Raw genomic sequence first — 21,272 nt, forward strand, 5'->3', positions numbered from 1 at the left:
TGTAGATATATAGGTTAAAAAATTATATATTACACATATGAATTTGTATATTTTAGCAAATTATACATATACAAACATGACTAATTATACAAATTAAAAGTAAACCCACGTAACTAATGTATAATGTTAGTTGCGAATAATAATTATAGTAAAGTGTAGCTATGATGAGTAATTAAAAAATATATGTTTGCTTTGTTGCGTAATTTTTATTTTTTTTTAATTTATAGATAAGATACATCTTTAAGAAAAAAGAATTACAGTAATTCTTATAGACAGTACTTTGTGACAAAAGAAAGGATTAAGAAAATCGCAATTTTGCTGCACTGTAGATACAACAATTTGAAGTGCATAACTTCCCATCTTTCATTTCTTTCCTAAAAGTAACAAGTTTAGCAAAATAAGTATCAAAGTACCAGCTGGAGAATTATCAAAAAAGAAAATGAAACTTATTAAAAAGCCTAACGATATCCAACAATTCCAGCAAGCTTTTCAGAATTGAAACAAAAGCAAAATATGTCACCACCCTCCCAACTCTTCCCGTCACCATTTTAAGCTTCAGCAAATCTGGTAATAGAAAAGAAATCGATAGGTTAGACATAATATCTAAGCAGAATTGTACATGTATGTATGTGTCTTTCAATAAGAAGATAAGTATTATGTATGCATTACCCCAATTCAGAGAGTGTCAAGTGAGCCTTAGCATAGTCAGCAAAGAAGGCATCTTCATCCTGACATAAGCAAAGAATTGTTCCTATAGACAACATTTTACAACTTAGATGAATAATATTTACAGTTTATATATACTAACCGCAGCATATTTCTCAACAAGGGGGCGGAAAGCAGGATCACTGAGGAGAGCTTTGTCTGATGGCAACTGTAAGAGCCCTTCCTTTTCCCCACTCAAAAGCTCCCTGACAACCATAAATGTCTACTAAACAAAACGAACTGGTAATAGCCCTCTAAAAATTGACTACTTCTTTTGAACAAGTATTCCACAAAAGGACATGTCTGTTTTAGATTCTTACGTAAAGTATGAGTTGTCAAAGATAAGGGGATTGGCGGTCCAAGGTCCCTCAAAACCAGAACGCTCCTTGTGGCATCTTCCCTGAAGAAAAATATCACTAAGAAATAAGTATGTAGGAATAGAACCTCGCAACAAATAGGATTAAACAGTAAAAGCGTGCAACAAACCAAGGTATGGGCACCAGAGAGTGCAACAATATCCTTGTCAGAAAGACCCATTTGTTTCACAAACACGTCCCTCAAGTGGTCACAGCCTGCATTAGGTTTACATATGATCATCAACAGGCAAATTGCAAGAGATATTAAGTTCCTAAGCACAATGTTTTGCAATCAGAATTTTCTCTATTAAGCAAAGGAAGAACTTACCCTTGGTGGCATCAGGCAAGCGACCTTCAACAGGTGGTTCTGGTTTGTCCTAGCAAAGCAATGTCAACATAAATTTAGATTTCATCAAACAAGCGGGATGAAAATGTTACACATTTTGAATTTATAATACTACAAAGTTTCTCTACATAAAGTAGGAAAGGAAATATAAGAATATGAATCATCAAATTAGAATTCACTATGCAGCTGTTCTTTACGCACAACCCGTTACGTAAATGTAAAGCATATGCATATCATAATGTCTTAGTTAACCAATATCAATAGGGAAGTATTTCACAAATAGTAGTGGAAGAGACTATTGCCAAATGCACAAAATTAAGATAAAAGTTCCTAAAATCACAAGTCAGTATCTCCTACTCATTAGTCATTAAAGTCAAATCAGAATCGCTACAAAAGACAGTCTAACTAACCTCTCTGCCAGGGTGAAAGGGAACATCAGGTCCTCCCGTAACTTCAACAGCAACAACACCAGCCAACTGCACCAAAAAGAATATAACAAGTCAGTTCTGCACTTGGTTAAATACTAACAATCCATACAAGGATACATACTTGATGGAAATCAGCATGGGAGAGAGTGGGAAACTGCTCCCTAATGGGCTCCAAGAGTCTGAGAGCAATGTCAAGACCATTGTTTGCACCATGAGCTTGCTCAGCTTTGAACCTCATGGTACCAAAAGGACCACCAGTTTTGGAACACACATCATAGGTACCAGCAGAGTGCCATCTGAGAAAACAGAAAATATTTAAGGTCATAGAACACTTATCATTTTTTCGTAATCATTTCAATTCATATAACATTTCCAATTTCAAATATTTAAAAATGTGTTATAGTATCCATTTATACAACTCATTACCTATTTGATCAAATATATTGTATTCATTGTCTAACTTATCAGCCAAAAAAAAAAACAATTGAAGAGAACATACGCAAGACGAAGCATAATAGGAGCACAATTCTTCTCAGCAATGAGTGCTCTGAGTTTCCTTTTACATTTGTCAACGGCCTTGAGGTACTCTGCGCTCACAGTGGGATAGGACTTGCCCATAGTAGTTGATCTACAGAGCATTTAACCACAATAAGTTTCACAATCAAGAAATTAACCAATCATATACTATAGTTGGGTCAAGGCTTAGGTATTTTTCAAAAAAAAAACACAAATATTATGAGAAAACAGATTCATGCACTTCTTGAAGTTGAAAAAAAATCAAATTTATTCCTTATTTCATCTCAGATTCAGTGTAATAAAGAAACTGTAAAATAAATGTGTAGTAGAAAAATTAATATTGATGATTGAACTTTATATTTCATAAAATTGACATTGTATAAAAATTATCAGTTCATCAACTAGTTTCAATCTCCCTAATAATTCTTATTTAAATCTTTAAAATCAAAAGAACTTGTCCTAAACTTTAATAGGATAGCAAAATTATCCCATTTCAAAAATTTACTCATTTTTCCTTTTGTTGGAACAAACAATTAGAAAGGAAGACATTTTTCATGAATTTGGCTAGTTTAAGCGAGTTTTTTTTAGCCAAAAATATATATTTAACCTATTTCGAATAGGGCAAGGTATATTTTTGACCCTTTTCATTTTTATAAAAATATAATAAATAATAATGCAAAAACAATAAATCATAGCCAAACATCTCCATAAATAAATTTAAATCACGATTCATCATAAAAATATTTCTATAAATTTTTAACAAATAATTATTAGTAATATATAGCTTCATATCAAGATCACAGATGGCAGATCACCCTCTTGTAAAGATCACATAACAACATTTCAGAAATAAAAATGCAGTCGAAAACATCAATCTATTAACACATTTCACAACATCATCAAATCCATAAAAAGTGAATAAAATAGAGCTGCATTACAGATCGGTCAATCGATGAAAGAGATAAGAACCTGAAGAGAGAGAAAGGCAAAAATGATAAACCCTAGAGAGAGAGTGTGTGTACAACACTGGAATGAAAAGAAATGAAATATGAAGCCAAAATGAGGAAATAAAAGGGAAGAGAGGGTTCTAGAAGGCAAATGTAGACCGTAGGATTAGAATGATTTAATTGGTGAAAATTAATTAATTATATTATTAAATGACTAAAATATTACTAGTGCCACTATCATGAACTAATAAATGAGCAAATAAACAAGAAAAAAGAAGGTTAAACGCATATTCGAACCATTTAACTTTTTTATAAATTTTATTTTGTCACTTCTACTCAAATTTGTTTCACTTTAATTATATTTTCATGTATTATTTAAAATAAAATGTGGATTAGACCAATTGATGAGATTAAAGCGTGTGAAGAATTCTTTTTAGCATTTCAATAATTAACAACTCTCTGTGCTACTAATACTTCCTCCTTCAAATTCATATAATTCATTTGGTCTGTATATAATTTAAAATATTACTATAATAGACAAAATAAAATGCTAAAATAATAAGCAAAGAACTATATTAATGTGAAGATATCATATCAAAATTTAGAATTATAATTATTGAAATTATGATAAATATTTTGTTTTGATATCACATAAATTGAGAATTTATATCTTTTGTTAAATTGGATTCATGTGCCATGTGTAGTAATTTAATTTGTGATAATGTTAAGATAATGTGTATGGGATATACGTAACATGTTTTTAAAGCAAATTTTCATTTTATGTTCAACAAATATGGAGTATTTATTAGTATTAAGACGTTTAATAGATAACAATTTCGATTAAGATATCTAAATAAATTGTACAAATAATTTTTAAAAGCCACCAATGGACATAATTCAAAAATAAAATGCCATATATCAATAGAAGCATGTGATTGGCAGCATCTTTAATTTATTTAAGAAACAAATGTGAACACATTGATGCTATAAATGATTCCTTTCAAAATTATTATGAAATTTTGGGTGACCAAAGGGACCTCCCACATACCTATTCGAGCGATATATGGATAATATCAAATTATTATTTTTAATTATTATGATATATTGTTTGAACATATGAAATTATAAGAAAATCTAATTATTATATTGTTCCTCGTCGAAATGTACTGTCCCCCTCTCCCTCCCACGTCGATCGTCTCTATTTTTTAATCCCCCATAACTAAATCTTGAATAATTTTTATGTATCATATTGTTCAATATTTTAAGTTATTGAATTACTGAAATTAATATTTATAAACTTATCATTTAGCTTAGGGCTTGTTTGGCCATGCGACATTAGTATTATGATATAAAATCGTGATATGATATCATGATATGAAATCATGAGACGAAATTTATTTTTTGTTTGGACATGATATGAAATTTTGGTGTTTTTTACTTTCTTAGGAACATAAATATTATCAAATCAACAAAAATCTTAAAATCATATAATAAATTATGACAAAGTTATTTGTTGTCCACTTAAGTAATTGTTTCATCAATATATTTGAATAAAAATGAAACACCTCGCGTGGACTCTTCGAGATTTTATTACTCAACAATTATGAAATGTGAGTTAAAGTTACTATATGTTAGAGAGAATAATAAATTATATATCAGTGAAAATAATAAATTTTAAAAAGTAATGATGTGATCATAAATTATATTTACATGTGAAATAATTGATTAGTAGTTATAAATGTGGGGTAGTTTAAAAAATAAAAAATAAACTTGTGGATCAATTTTGTTTAAAACATCTCAAATCGTGATATGGTATCACCATTTGATTCCATATCATGGTTTTTGGAGATTATGGTATCACATCTCGCATGATACGGAATCATGAGATGGAATCAACGTAAAATGGCATGTCCAACCGATGATTTCATTTCACGATATTATATCGTGATATGGTATCGCATGTCCAAACTCCTACTTAATATAATCAATAACTTGATTAATTAGTATAAAATAGATATATTTATTTGATCTAGTCATATTTCTCTTAAAAAAATTATTTTTTTCTGTTGTCCACATCTTTTATTTTCAAAATATAAACAATAATTTATGTGTTAATTTTAAGGGTGGTAAAATCAAATTCAACCAGCTTAACCTGTTTAAAATTTGATAGGTTATTGACCCTCTCATTCATTAGCTCAATCTATTGAAAATTAAATAGTTTGAGAAAAATATATTGTACTTTTTTTATATAAAAAAAATGATTTATGAAAAATCTTATCAAAATATTTTAAAAAAATTTCCCAACTTGATATGTTTGAATATAGCAATAATAAAGAAAATAATTTTATTAATTATTACAATATTTTTTTTAAAAAAATTAAACAATTAAGCATGATAAAAATTGGATTGAGTTGAGTATTAACCTGTAATGTTATCCATTACCTTAACTATTTTAACTCAATCAAATTTGGGTTGGATTGGTTTTAATTTTTAACTAGATCATTGTCTTAACCATTATATCATAGATCATTGCTCTTTTATTTTCAACATTAAGAGTCCGTTTGAATTGACTTAATAAAAGTAATTTTTAAGTAAAAAATAAAAAGTCAAACTAAAATCACTTTTAAGTAAAAAAAAATAAAGGATAATTGTATAGACACATGCGATATATATATCTTTGTCATATACACTTATAATTATACAATATAAATATTTTTATTATACAATACAAATATTTTCATACTTAAGTTTCTTTTGCCTTTTTCTTTTATCCAAATTCAAATTCTATATAATTTTTCTCTTTCTCGTTTTATACAATTCAATTCAATTGTATTTTCCCTACACAAGTCTCTTTTTGCCTTTCTCTGTTTCTCGTTTTATACAAATTTAAATTGTATATAATTTCTCTCTTTCTCGTTTTATACAATTCAATTCTGTCTTTCTCGCTTTCTCATTTTATACAATTCAAATTGTATATAATTTCTCTCTTTCTCGTTTTATGCGAATTATACATATATAAATTTGCTATGGAGCGCAATTATGGAAATTTTATTGTACATATAAATATGAATTTTATTTTTGCTATATGTGAAATTTGTCGAAAAATAAAAAATAAGGAGAAACTTACTTTATAACTTATATGCACGGGACAATTTTATCTTCCACATATAAATTAAAATACTTTATACGCAAAATTCTCTACTATATAAGCAATGAATACATATATACACAGTGATCTAATTAAACAAAGATTTTTATTACTCTATTTAATAAAAATTATCATAAGACAATTACATATATTTCAACAGTTTATAGTGTAAATAAGTCTTTTTATCATTCTAATCAAATTTGGGTCAAACTTTAATGGCTAAAAGGATTTATTCTCGAAGAATATTTCCAATTTATAAGTTAAAAAAGACAAAAAAAAATATCCTAAAGAAATTAGTCTATAGTATGAATTTTAAAATGTACTAATTTTATTTTTGAAAAATTGGTACGTGTGGATGTCACATGGTTAGGTGCTTTTGTTGTTTATAATATAATCTCATGATTTTGCTGTCAATGTCAACAAAAGCCGACAATTTTATTGGTCAGGGGCTGACGGCTCCTTCAGTCATAATGCCCATTTCCACGCCACGACGTGGAAAACAATTGGCCTGAGCTACTTCAACGTACAAAAACGAATCTTCATACTATTTTATGCGTTCACACTTACTTTTTAAACATCTTTCATTGCTAAATGACGTCACTACCCTCTATGGTATTGTCATTGTTAGCCTCATTATTGTTTGGTAGCTGGTTTGAATCTGAGTTATGCAAATATTAAATACTTCCTCCCTCTTATAAAGAATAGTATAATTTTACTTGACATAGAGTTAAAAAAATAAAAAGATTTTTGACCATGTCGTCCTAAATTAAAGTTTTGTCAAATGTATAAAATTATTCTTTAATTTTGTAATTTTAAACATATCACGTGAAAAGTTATTTACAAAAAAAAAGAACATTCTTTTTAAGACAGACTATAAAGTAAAGAATGTCATTCTTTTTTAAACGGAGAAAATATCGTATAAACAATATTATATTTGATGGCTAAGTGGGTGTGTCAGACTGAATCTGAATTCACGTCGAAAAATTTCACATTAAAGGGGAGGTAAAATACTCTCAAACACAGTAATTTCGTATTCAAGGAAATTTACTCGAACTTAAAATATCTTAATTAAGAATAAAAATATACTTACTATTACACCACAATAATTATTTATAATCACGGACTATTCCTTCTTGAGTATTAGAAATTAAAAAAGGAAAGTGCTTTAGACTTTTAGAGGATAATAAAAACAAAAGAAAGACATTATTGAAAAGTAATTTTGAAAAAGTATACCTAGAATTGCTTTTTGAAAAGTCTGGCTATATACAAGTCGATAATGATTTTTGTTTTAAAAAATTAACAAAATTGTTGCTTTCTTTGTCCAATTTTACGTAATGTTTTTTTTAATCGATTTAAGAAAGAAAAGCTATTTTATTGTAATTAGAAATAATTTAATTTTAATTTTTTAAAATTATTTTAGCCACATAAATATCTAAGTATTATTTTAGATTATAAATTTTAAAAATTTTACTTTTACAAAAATATTGTGCTAAATTAAAGATACCACATAAAATAAAACGATGAGAATATATTAAATTTTTTAATTGAATTATGTGTATATTAAATATTGTATAAGTAATATTATATTTGTAGCAAATTAGGAGGTAAATTATGTAAATATAAAATTTTCATGTGTTTGATTTGCTATTTAAAGCCCATGTAACGAATATATTTATAAATTATGAAAGAATTTATATATTATTTTATATAGAATAGAAGGTGTAATTACTATTGCATGTACAATTAACACATGAATAACTAAATTTTATGTAAAATAATACTGTTGTAAAGAAAGCTCAGAATATAAGAAGAAAAAGACAAGAAGTATAAGATAGAGGAGATAATTTTCTTATTCAAGTATATCATACAATGGTGAATGATATCTCTATTTATAGTGTTGAGATATCATAGTCAAAGGTCACCTTGAAATTTACATAGTTATCATCAAGGTTCATATCACCTTGATATCTTATCACATTGGAAACACTAATACATGAATCCAATTAATTGTTGGATAACTCTAATGGATCATCCACATATACAATGGATTTACAACACTCCCCCTTGGATATCCATAGATTATGTGCCTCGTTAAAACCTTACTAGGAAAAACCCAATGGGAAAAAGCCTAATGAAGGAAAAAGAGTACACATATCTCATAATATGCTTTGAATGTTGCCTCGTTAAAAACCTTACCAGGAAAACCCAACTTGGGACAAAACCATAGTTAAGGAAAAGAGTACAACGCGTATTTCGCTCCCCCTGATGAAAACTTTACTTGATATCTCGGAGACGGCGCATTCCAATCTTGTATCTCAACTTCTCAAACGTTGATGTTGGCAATGCCTTAGTGAATAAATCAGCAAGATTATCACTTGAACGAATTTGTTGAACTTCCATCTCACCATTTTGTTGAAGATCATGCGTGAAAAAGAACTTTGGTGAGATATGCTTTGTCCGGTCTCCTTTGATGTATCCCCCTTTCAATTGAGCTATACATGCAACATTATCTTCGTACGTTGTGGTTGGTATATTCTTTTTCAAAGAAAAACCACACATTTCCTGAATATGATGGGTCATTGATCTCAACCAGACGCACTCTCAACTTGCTTCATGGATGGCTATTATTTCTGCATGATTTGAAGAAGTAGCTACCAACGTTTGCTTCATTGAACGCTAAGATATTGCCGTGTCTCCACATGTAAACAAATAGCCTGTTTGTGATCGAGCTTTATGCGGATCTGATAAATATCCTGCATCTGCGTAACCAATCAGTTCTGATTTGGATTCATTGGAATAGAATAAACCCATGTCCATGGTCCCTCGAACATATCTAAGTATGTGTTTAACACCATTCCAATGTCTTTTTGTTGGGGAGGAACTGAATCTTGCCAGTAGACTTACTGCAAAACAGATATCTGGTCGAGTATTGTTAGCAAGGTACATTAGTGCCCCGATCGCACTAAGATAAGGAGTTTCATCACCAAGAAGCTCTTCATCATTCTCTTGAGGTCGAAATGGATCTGTATTGATGTCAAGCGATCTTACCACCATTGGAGTACTCAATGGATGTGAGTTATCCATGTAAAAACACTTTAGTATTTTTTCTGTGTACGTTGATTGATCAACACGTATTCCATTTGACAAATTCTCAATCTGTAGACCAAGACAAAATTTTGTCTTGCCGAGATCTTTCATTTCAAATTCTTTTTGCAGACACTCAACAGCTTCTAAAAGCTCTTTACGAGTGCCAATGATGTTCAAATCATCAGCATACACAGCTATTATTACAAATTCAGACCCCGACCGTTTAATGAAAATGCAGGGACAAATCGGGTCATTTTTGTACCCTTTCTTTAACAAATATTCACTTAGACGATTGTACCACATCCTTCCTGATTGTTTCAATCCATACAGAGACTTCTGAAGCTTTATTGAACAAGTTTCTCTTGAATCTTTGTATGCTTCAGGCACTTTGAATGCTTCAGGAATTTTCATGAAAATGTTGTAGTCCAATGAGCCATATAGATAGGCTGTGACAATGTCCATTAGACGCATTTCAAGTTTTTCATGAACTGCCAGATTTATGAGATATCTGAAGGTGATTGCATCTACCACTGGAGAATATGTCTCCATATAATCAATGCCAGGTCTTTGAGAAAAACCTTGAGCAACGAGTCAGGCCTTATATCTCATGACTTCACCTTTCTCATTTCTTTTTCGTACAAAAACCCATTTGTACCCCACTGGCTTGATACCTTCAGGTGTTCGGATTATCGGTCCAAAAACTTCACATTTTTCTAGTGAAGCCAATTCAGCTTGAATTGCATCCTTCCATTTTGCCCAATCATTTCTCTGTCTACATTCATGAACAGATTTTGGCTCAAAATCTTCATCTTGTTGCATTATTTCAATAGCAACATTATAGGCAAATATGTTGTCAATCACAATATTATTTCGGTTCCACAACTTTCTCGTCGAGACATAATTCATTGAAATTTCATTATTTTCAGAAGTTCGAACCTCCTCATCATCATGTGTTATGACTTGGGTCTCATCTTGAGAAATTTCTTTCAACCCATGATCATCTTGATCATTTATTCCTTTTCTCTTTCGAGGATTTTTATCCTTGGAACCAATTGGTCTACCACGCTTCAAATGTGGTTTAGACTCATTTGCCTTAACAATTTGTCCCGTCGGGATATCAACTCGAACTGGAGCATTAACAGCTGGAATATGCGATTTTGTAATCCTTGGAAGATTAGTAAATGCATCTGGTAGCTGATTTGCAATGTTCTGCAAATAAATTATTCTTTGAGATAGAGATGATGAATTCCAATCTACCTCTTTTCCTAATGACTTATGTTCTCCCCCTAATGTTGGGTATACTGATTCATCAAAATGACAATCAGCAAATCTTGCCTTAAATAAATCTCCAGTCATAGGCTCCAAATATTTTATGATTGAAGGAGATTCATACCCAACATATATCCCCAACCTTCTTTGGGGCCTCATCTTTGTGCGTTGTGGTGGAGCAATTGGGACATACACCGCACATCCAAAAATTCTAAGATGGAAAATGTTTGGCTCTTGACCAAAAGTCAATTGTAATGGGGAGAATTCATGATAATTGGTCGGCCTTATGCGCACAAGTGCTGCTGCATGCAAAATAGCATGCCCCCACATAGACACAGATAACTTTGTTCTCATTAGTAATGGTCTAGCTATCAATTGCAGACGTTTAATCAATGATTCTGCTAGACCATTTTGAGTGTGAACATGCGCAACTGGATGTTCAACTGTTATACCAGTAGACATACAATAGTCATTAAATGCCTGAGATGTAAACTCACCAGCATTATCTAGACGGATTGTCTTTATTGTATAGTCTGAAAATTGTGCTTTCAATCTCGCAAAAGCCATGTTACGAGTTGATAATAAACACACATGTGACCATCTTGTAGAAGCATCTATCAAGACCATATAATATTTAAAGGGTCCACATACAGGTTGAATTGGTCCACATATATCACCCTGTATATGTTCCAGAAATGCAGGGGATTCAATTCCAACCTTAACTGTTGATGGTTTAATGATCAGCTTTCCTTGAGAACAAGCAGCACAAGAGAATTCCTTTGATTGAAGGATATTTGGGCTCTTTAAGGTGTGCCCATATGAATTCTCAATGATTTTGTGCATCATATTAAATCCGGGATGGCCCAACCGATCATGCCAAATGATAAAATCATTAAAATTAGTAAACCTTTTGTTTACTATGGCATGTGATTCAACTCTTGTATAGTACAACCCAGAAGAAAATGCAGGTAATTTTTCATGCACAATTTTCTTCTCTACATTAATTGTAGTAATGTAAAGGTATTCAACCTTTCCTTCATTAGCCGTCTCAACATGATAGCCATTTTGGCGAATAACTTTGAAACTTAATAAGTTTCTTTGAGACTTACTACAATATAATGCATTATCAATGCTTAATATTGTCCCTCCAGGTAGTAATAAGGTCGCTCTTCAGAGCTCTCAATTAATTTTGTACTACCTGATATTGTGTTGACATATGCCATTTTCATAACCAAATTAGAAAAGTATTTCTTTTCTTTTAATATTGTATGCGTTGTAGCACTATCAAGAAGGCATACATCTCCATTACTCATCTTGAATCCAACTGTCAACTGGGGATTTCTTTGCAAGTAGCAACTTCGTGCTGATAACGTGTTGTAAAGAAAGCTCAGAATATAAGAAGAAAAAGACAAGAAGTATAAGATAGAGGAGATAATTTTCTTATTCAAGTATATCATACAATGGTGAATGATATCTCTATTTATAGTGTTGAGATATCATAGTCAAAGGTCACCTTGAAATTTACATAGTTATCATCAAGGTTCATATCACCTTGATATCTTATCACATTGGAAACACTAATACATGAATCCAATTAATTGTTGGATAACTCTAATGGATCATCCACATATACAATGGATTTACAACAAATACTATATAATTTACCTATTACTAATTTCTACATTGCTAATAGTACGTAACTTTTATTAGCTACCAAACGAGTCCTTTCTATTAAATGAAAAATAATTAGTTTTGTAACATTATTGGTTGAGGAGAAAGGGCATTTTAGTCATTAAAATAAACAATGAAAAGTCCGCCTATGATGTGATGGAGTCCACGATTTTCGCAAAAATCCAAAATTCTTCAAATTTTCAATTCACTCACCTACCAACAAGAAATCTCATTTAGACCAATCTCAGCCGTTTATAATTCATAGCTCCCAATCCTCATCACACGATCATACTAATCCAACGGTCCATATTCACCTACTAGAACCTTCTCTTTCTTAGAAAAAAAACCCCTTATATCTCCCCCTTTTGGCTTAATTCACTACTCGTTTCATTTCAGTGCTTGTGCTCTGCTCGTGCCATTCGTTTAACCTTATCGCATTTCCATTTCTGCTTCTTCAGGTTTTTATCTCTTTCGTCTTCCCTCTCCAATGTGTTCGTGTTTTTTTGTATGTTTTCATCCATTTTTTAATGGTTGATTGTAGTTTTCATGTTGTTTTGTGGCTGATTGAAGTTTTCAAGCTATTTTATGGCTTTCTGCGTTTTTTTTGGATTAGCTGCTACTAACGGAAGCGGATCTGTGATTTTGAAGACTATATCTGAACTTGATGAGAATATTTTGTAGTACTATTGATAAAATTTTCAAGGATAAAAAGTATGAGTTGTTTTGATGAATGTATGTAGATAAATGTTTTAACTATGATTTTAGTTTGATCAGTGTTTTTTACTTTCTATGAAGTTGATTGAAGTTTTCAAGCTCTTTTATGGCCTTGATGTGGTGAAATATGTGTTTAGATGTTTTCCACTGCGTTTTTAGTGTAGTATTAATATTTCTGAAACAGAGTCTGAATCCGTGATTTTGAAGACTGCATCATTTGAACTTGGTATTTATATATAAAATTTGCAAGAGAAAGATCTATGTGAATTGTTTTTTTTTTTAATGAATGTATGTTTTAGCTATGATTTAGTTTGAGAGGTTTTAGTTTCTAGGACCTCCTTTTTTCCTTTGCTAAAATGTGTACCTAGGTGATGTTGATTTTACTAACAAGGCTTAACTGTTAAGTGTTTTTTATCGATTAATTTTTTATTGTAAAGCTTGGGATCTTATTGTGTACTTAAATGTTGTGTAGAACAATTACTATGGGTAAGTGCTATCCTACTGTGAGCGAGGAGTACCTCAAGGCTGTTGACAAATGTAAAAGGAAACTCAGAGGACTCATTGCTGAGAAGAATTGTGCTCCTATTATGCTCCGTCTTGCGTATGTTCTCTTCAATTGTTTCATGTGATTCTGCATATTTTAATTGTTCTATTTATTTTTTAAAATGTTTAAAATGCTACCTAATTTTTCAATTTTGGCCTGATTTTTAATATGTTAATTAGGAATTTTTAATGTTGATGATAGCGGAGCTCTGTTTTAGATAATGGTTGAATGAGTAGTTTGACAGTGAATACAATACATTATATCACAAGGAATTATAATTTTTTTAGAATTTTGTATAAGTGGATAGTATTACACATTTATTAATATTTGAAATAGGAAATGACAAATGATTGCGGTAAATGTTTTACAAAAAAAAAGGGAAAGTGGTTTCATGACCTTAAAGATATTTTCTGTTGTCTCAGATGGCACTCTGCTGGTACCTACGATGTGTGTTCCAAAACTGGTGGTCCTTTTGGTACCATGAGGTTCAAAGCGGAGCTAGCACATGGTGCAAACAATGGTCTTGACATTGCTCTCAGACTCTTGGAGCCCATTAGGGAGCAGTTTCCCACCCTCTCCCATGCTGATTTCCATCAGGTATGTATCCTTGTATTGATTGTTAGTATTTTTTTAATGGTTTATATTTGCTAAACCAAGTGCAGAACTGATTCGTTAAATTCTTTTTGGTGCAGTTGGCTGGTGTTGTTGCTGTTGAAGTTACTGGAGGACCTGATGTTCCCTTTCACCCTGGCAGAGAGGTTAGTTAGACTGTCTGCAGCTTTTTAGCAATTCTAATAGACTTGTGATGACTACTAAGTAGTGCTTACTTCATAATTTGAGGCCCAATTTGTTATAAGGATATTGATATGCTACTGGGAACTTCTATTGAAATTTATGCTTTTGGCATAATTCTCTTCAGCTACAATTTGTGAAATACTGCCCTATTTGTACTGGTTAACTAAGATATTACGATATGCACATACCTCCTACATTGTGAGTTCTCATTCATACTCTTTATCTTCCTTTTCCTACTTAATATACATTAACTTTGTTTTACTTGTATATTCGAAGTGTGCCATTTTCACCTATCTGGACCAAGTTTTGGCAAGTAATTATACCAACTAGATTCTAATTTTGCAGTTGGTTGTTTGAGAAGTTTATACTGTTTGCTTACGTGTTAACATCTGTTTTCTTCCAACATATTCTAATGATTTGTAAGGTGATTGTTCTCCGTATGCAGTTTATTCTTCATTAAAGCATTCATGCTGGTCTATAAGTGAACTTAACCTTGTCAAGATTTAAATTACTTATTAAGTGAAATCTGAATATATGATTATATTAACCTTGCCAGGACAAGCCAGAGCCACCAGTGGAAGGTCGCTTGCCGGATGCCACCAAGGGTATGATAGACTGATAACTTATAGAGCAGATTTTGATTGCAAAACTCCTGTTGAGGAACATATTTTTCTTGCAATTTACCTGTCTTGGTAATCATATGTAATACCTAATGCAGGCTGTGACCACTTGAGAGACGTGTTCAAGAAACAAATGGGTCTTTCTGACCAGGATATTGTTGCACTCTCTGGTGCCCATACCTTGGTTTGTTGCCTGTTCTTAATGTTTAATCTTATTTTTTGCTAGGTTCTATTCCTATATGCTTATTTCTTAGTGATATTTTTCCAGGGAAGGGCACACAAGGAGCGTTCTGGTTTTGAAGGACCTTGGACTGCCAATCCCCTTATCTTTGACAATTCATACTTCACGTAATGATACTGAAGTTACACATCTTTTTTCAGTTCTCCATTTTGTGGAACTTGTTCATTTGTGGAGTACTGTTTAACTGCTAACTATCATCAGTCCCATTTTGTTTATAAGACATTTGTTATTGTCAGGGAGCTTTTGAGTGGGGAAAAAGAGGGGCTCTTACAGTTGCCGTCAGACAAGGCTCTCCTTTGTGATCCTGCTTTCCGTCCCCTTGTTGAGAAATATGCTGCGGTTAGTATATATAAACTGCAAATATCATTCATCCAAGTTGAAAAATGCTTGCTGTGTTAACTAATAAGAACAACTCTTTGCTTATGTCAGGATGAAGATGCCTTCTTTGCTGACTATGCTGAGGCTCACTTGAAGCTTTCTGAATTGGGGTAGACATTCTATAACTAATTGAAAACTCATCTATCTCACAGTTCTGCTTCGATATTAAGTCTAACCTATCAATTTATTTTTTTAATGGCAGATTTGCTGAAGCTTAAGATGCTGATTGGAAGAGCTGGGAGTGGTGACATATTTTTGTTAATGGTTCATTTCTGAAAAGCTTGCTGGAGCTGTTGTTTTTGCTGCTCTTTATATATCATGATTTAAATTTGGCAGCTACGTTAGACGATGATATTGTGACACTCTTCCAGCTTATTAATAAATTTCTAGTATTTTGTTTTTGTGGTTTCATCGCTTTTGTTAATTTTAAATTAATTACTTGGCTGAACTTGGTATGTTAAGGAAAAAAATGCACTCAGTTGTCTAGGAAGACTTGCGTGATTGAGAACAACATAGAATTATTGGACTGATTCTATCCAGTCATGTAATTTTCATTTATTTGATTAAAAGATGTGTTGGTGTGTCTATTTAAAAATAGACAAGTAATCAGGGATAAAAGGAGAGTAACAAACAGTTGAAAAAGGTGCATGTCTAAACTAATTGTCGTTAAATACTCTTGGTAGGCCGGGAAGTGATGTATTGATTTTGGATTCTCTAAAATATTTAGTAGATTTTGGGTGGTGCATTGCAAAAGTTAGGTATTTCTTGACCAAATGGCAACATTCTTCTTATTCCAAAAGAGCAAGGCTACAACATGGAAGCCTTTCACTATCTGTTGAGTCCTACACAATTAAAAGGAACAAACAAGAGAAGAATTGAAAGAATAAAAAAGACAAGTGATTACATTTTCTTTTAAGCTTTTTCTAATTTATTAGTAATCCTCTTGTTAAGCTTCCCATCAAAACTGAGATTCCAACTTCTAAATGGGGCCTATCATCGGTGAACAACTGATACTATGTAAACATAGGACACTTGAGCTTAACTCAATCCCAAAATTTAGCTCTTGCGAGGAGCCTTGTTCAAGTCCATATACGGAGATGAAATTTTCATCCCTTTACCAATGTGAGACATCTTAACAAATCATTCTAACCATGTTACACAATTCCCTAAAATAAAAATAAAAACTGTGAAACTATTGCGAAAATAATCAATGTCTATGTATCGCCTTTGCTCTTTATACATTGGATATATTACGTACTAGATAATGAAATGTCCGTTTAGAGGCTCAATAGTACAATCCTAAATATATTTGTATTAATTAGTTTTTAGGGGAAAAAATGACCACTTTTGTTTTCAATAAACACATAGGAGATAATAATTTGGACTCATTATAAGTAAATGGATTTTTTATTTTTATAAAATTGAATAATAACTTATGTAATATCGTTTCAAACCTATTCATTGGAATTAAATAATGAATTTTTATATTTTTATCTTTTTATACTTTATGTGAAATAGTATATAAGAGAGTAGATTAAAATTAGGGTCTAAAGTTATTATACATTGCGTAATATCAACAAAAACACTCAACTTAGATTTTTGTATCAATAAAATCACTCAGCTCAATTTATCATTAAAAAAATCAACATAGACAAATAAATTATTTTTATGCCAGATAAATACAAACTCCATAAATAAATTAAAATTTAAAAATACCGTCAAGATTTTTTATGGATAAACTTAATTAGTGAAAATTATTTTATGAAATTACTATATAATTAAAAATGTATTTTGATGATCTTTTTCCCAAAAGAAAGAGAGAAGACCAGTAAAATTCTCATGACAAATAATTGTACTATACATCATTTTTTTTATCATATTAAAAAAATGATATCTACAATGGCTTAATAATGGCAAGTATTAGTTTGTTGTGGTCATTGAATTATAAAAATAAAATAAAATTGACGTCTTATAAATTTTTTTTTGCAATGGTTCGTCTTATAATTTTTTTTTGTTGCAATGGTTTAGATAATATCACTAATATTTATTGGTAGGATAACGTTCACCGTGATACATTTTAAATCTTAAGTACATAAAAATATTATGATATTTATTTCACTAATTAAATTTATTCTTAACATTTTTGTTGATTTTATTTTATTTGTTTATGGAGTTAATATTTACATTTTTAATTTTCTATGTCAATTTTTTTTTAAAATAATAAAATTAATTGAGTGATTTGATTTATACAAAGGTTTAAATTGAATGATATTATTGATATTAAACATTGTTCAAAGACTTAATAAATTAATAAAGTTAAATTATCTTATTGATAAAAAGATCTAAATTGAATGATTTTATTGATATAAAATAAAGTTTCGTAACATTACTAGATAAATTTTCAAAGTTAAGTAATCTTTTGAGATATTAACTTCTTATAAATATCTTAACATATTAACAATTTTTATAGAATCATACGGAACAACAAGTGATGTTGAGCTATATTATAAACATATTTAAACTTTATTTTTATATGTGAATTCTGAAAGAAAAAATGACATACTTAATAAACATTAGAATAAGTCATACAAATCTTTATATTACCACAAATAAATAATCAAGAGGCATCAACAAAAAATTAACATGATATATATTACAGTAATTTAAGGCACAAATTATTAAATTGACATGCAAAGCTAATCCACAACCCTGTAACAAATTAAAGGAGGAAAAATGAAAAATGTCCTTAACAGTATTGAAACGACTAAACATGTCATATGTTTATAGTTTAATTAAAAAATGTTTTTATCGTCAATATTTTAGTTTAAAATTGCTCTTGCAGTTAATGATTTGATAAAAAATTGTCTCTATAGTTACTAAATAGATTAAAAATGCTCTTTTCCTAATAAATATATTATTTAGGAAAATGCACAAGTACTCCCTACAATATAAACAAAGTTTTAAAGACACACCTTAACTAAATTAAGGTTTTATTTACCCTTTGAACTTTTTTTTTAAAATTTTATGCACCTTTTTCTTACGTACCATACTCCGTGACTCTATGCAATTTAAGGCGCGTGAAAGATATTTGGATGCCACGTAAGCCGAAAAGGTGCACAATATTACAAAAAAAATAAATTCATGGGGTAATATGACCTTAGTTTAGTTAAGGTGTGTCTCTGTGATTTCGATCATAGTTTAAACGGATACTTGTGCATTTTCCCTTAGTTCTTTTCTTTTTAAACACATCCTCTTTCTAATTAAATATTATTAAAGACTCCTTTCTGTATGTTTTTTTTAAAAAGAATTACTTGAACAACTAAAAATGTAGAAAATATCCTTTTCTTCTTAATTTATTTAATCAATTAAAATAAAATAAATTTATGTACCTTTTCGACGGATAATGTATGTCATATATATATATATATATATAAAACTTGAGACAGAGAAGCGCAGAGGATGTTGAAACAATTGTTGTAAGTTACTTTTTATAGAAGACTTTAGAACTCATATATTATTTTCTGTTAAAAATGAATATTTTGTTACAAGAGGCATAAACATTTGATTTTAATTAGAATATTTGTTTATAACAATTTATCAATGGAAAAAATTATTTCAAATAGAGGCAATTTTGTTATGATCGAAAATTTCTTTTATACGTAATCGCTTTGTTCATCTTTCTCTTCGTCTCACTTTTTAATATATGTATATATGTTATGGCATAAATATTGATTCATTCTTAATGTTTAACCAAAATTATATGAAAATTATAGTTCCTATCCTTGTAGGTATCAAAATTGATGGCAAAAAATTTAGAGATGCTTTTACTTGGAACTCAAATGAGAGGGGAGGTCCCTAAACCTAATTTGGAAAATTGGTTGTACCTATTTAATTGAAAAAATATATTCTTATCGGGCGTTTATATTAAACTAATTTAATTTTTAATATTATGCGATTTAATAAAGTAAAATACATGTTAATTAATTAAAGATAAATAAAATGCTCTATAAATTTAAACACACGACATACATATATTGAATTGGTATAAACATCCGCTGTGGATAAGTTTTACCCGGTGGCTAAGTGAAGGGATCTTTTTTTTTATTTATCTGCTATAATTGGTAAAATATTGTGATGTTATGTAATACACGCAAATATTCCTAATAATTGTAATTATAATTTTGAAATCCTTTATAGTTAAATATACATTTTTTTCAGTTTTCAACATTTAAGATTGTGACTTTTGATTAAAGATGAAAGATAAACAAATTAAAAAAATTCATTTGAATATGGTTTGCAACTTATTTTTCAATAATGAATAAAACAATTAAATTATGTGTTTGTCTTGTCTAATCACTTTACTTAGCAACACCCACACTTAGGAAAACAGTTGAGAGATGCATTAACGGTTGATTTTAAACATGTCAAGTAAGTCATGCATCAATTTTGAACTCCACATAATTGGAGAACTATTACTAGAAACAAAAAATATTGAACTAGTCATAGATGCAAATGACCCTTTGTTTCAACAAATGTGATGCTTCTTTTCAAAGTAGGACTACAAATTTGGAAACCTTCTCTTCATAAACTTTTGAGTTTTATAATCTAACAAAACAACACCCCCACCCCCAACCCCATAAAAAAAAAGATTTGTACAAATAGTTGGCCAATTTTTTTCGCACTTGTGACATTTGATGGTTCGCTCACGTTCTTGCATCACTTGTTAACAATCTTGCTATGCCAAGTCAATCCAAAATCGTAAGAATTACTGAATTGATCTAATACAACCATTGTAACAAAATTACGTCAATGAAAGTACCAATGTAACAAACTCAATTTTTTTTAACTATATTAATAAAAGAATTGAAATGTGATTGCAACTTTAGAATCATAATTGCAAATAAAAATGCTGATAAACAATTAACTACGAAAGAGATTAAGAATTGGGACCAGAAGCTTAGATTCTAGAAGAAGAAGAGAGGAATATTCATTTTTCTTCAATATGCATAATCCCTGAATCACTGACCACTACCACTTTTAATAGAACAATTTCCACACCCACTACTCAACCATGATTCCAGATTAACCTAATCCTATTTTTTTTATTAGTCCAATAACTTTTGTTGACACAATAACTACTCATGTGATCTGGACATCGTTTACTTGGTTCATAACAACATCATATCATAAAATTTATAACTTTAATCAATAAATTTCATAGCGCATACCAAATAACCCCTTCAATAAGTTGATTATAAAGGGTTACTTATCAAATGGTTCTAATTATCATTGATGTGTCATCCTAGATTTGTGTATATGATTCAATAAAGTCTTGCTAATTGAAATATTATTTTCTTTGACTCATTCTTCCTTCTCTTAAGTAAATTCATACGAATAAACTTTCATTCTTCATTTGACTCAAATTACACTAGCATTAATTTTGAACATAGTCATAGCTTGTTATAATACTACTAATATTTTAATGTCAAAGGATCCATATTTTTTCT

The 21,272-nt window shown here is 30.2% G+C and overlaps 2 protein-coding genes across 2 annotated transcripts; one reads left to right on the forward strand and one right to left on the reverse strand.

Annotated features, from left to right (window-relative positions):
- Nucleotides 1–191: 191 nt before the first annotated feature.
- On the reverse strand, nt 192–3,379 carry APX2 (cytosolic ascorbate peroxidase 2). Its single transcript, NM_001247859.2, has 10 exons — nt 3,321–3,379; nt 2,335–2,463; nt 1,957–2,131; nt 1,818–1,883; nt 1,390–1,438; nt 1,192–1,277; nt 1,026–1,105; nt 809–911; nt 670–728; nt 192–564 (listed from the first exon to the last, which is right to left on the reverse strand). Exons 2-10 carry the CDS (start codon nt 2,451–2,453, stop codon nt 549–551), a joined length of 753 nt encoding a protein of 250 aa, NP_001234788.2. The 5' UTR covers nt 2,454–2,463; nt 3,321–3,379; the 3' UTR covers nt 192–548.
- Nucleotides 3,380–12,778: 9,399 nt separating this feature from the next.
- APX1 (cytosolic ascorbate peroxidase 1) lies at nt 12,779–16,182 on the forward strand. Its single transcript, NM_001247853.2, is given in 10 exon segments — nt 12,779–12,931; nt 13,660–13,788; nt 14,154–14,328; nt 14,424–14,489; nt 15,083–15,131; nt 15,245–15,330; nt 15,415–15,494; nt 15,624–15,726; nt 15,817–15,875; nt 15,968–16,182. Coding segments are annotated over 9 exon segments (753 nt in total). The 5' UTR covers nt 12,779–12,931; nt 13,660–13,669; the 3' UTR covers nt 15,984–16,182.
- Nucleotides 16,183–21,272: the final 5,090 nt, after the last annotated feature.

Source organism: Solanum lycopersicum, chromosome 6 (genome assembly GCF_036512215.1).
Source record: "Solanum lycopersicum chromosome 6, SLM_r2.1".
NCBI classification, from domain to species: Eukaryota; Viridiplantae; Streptophyta; class Magnoliopsida; order Solanales; family Solanaceae; genus Solanum; species Solanum lycopersicum.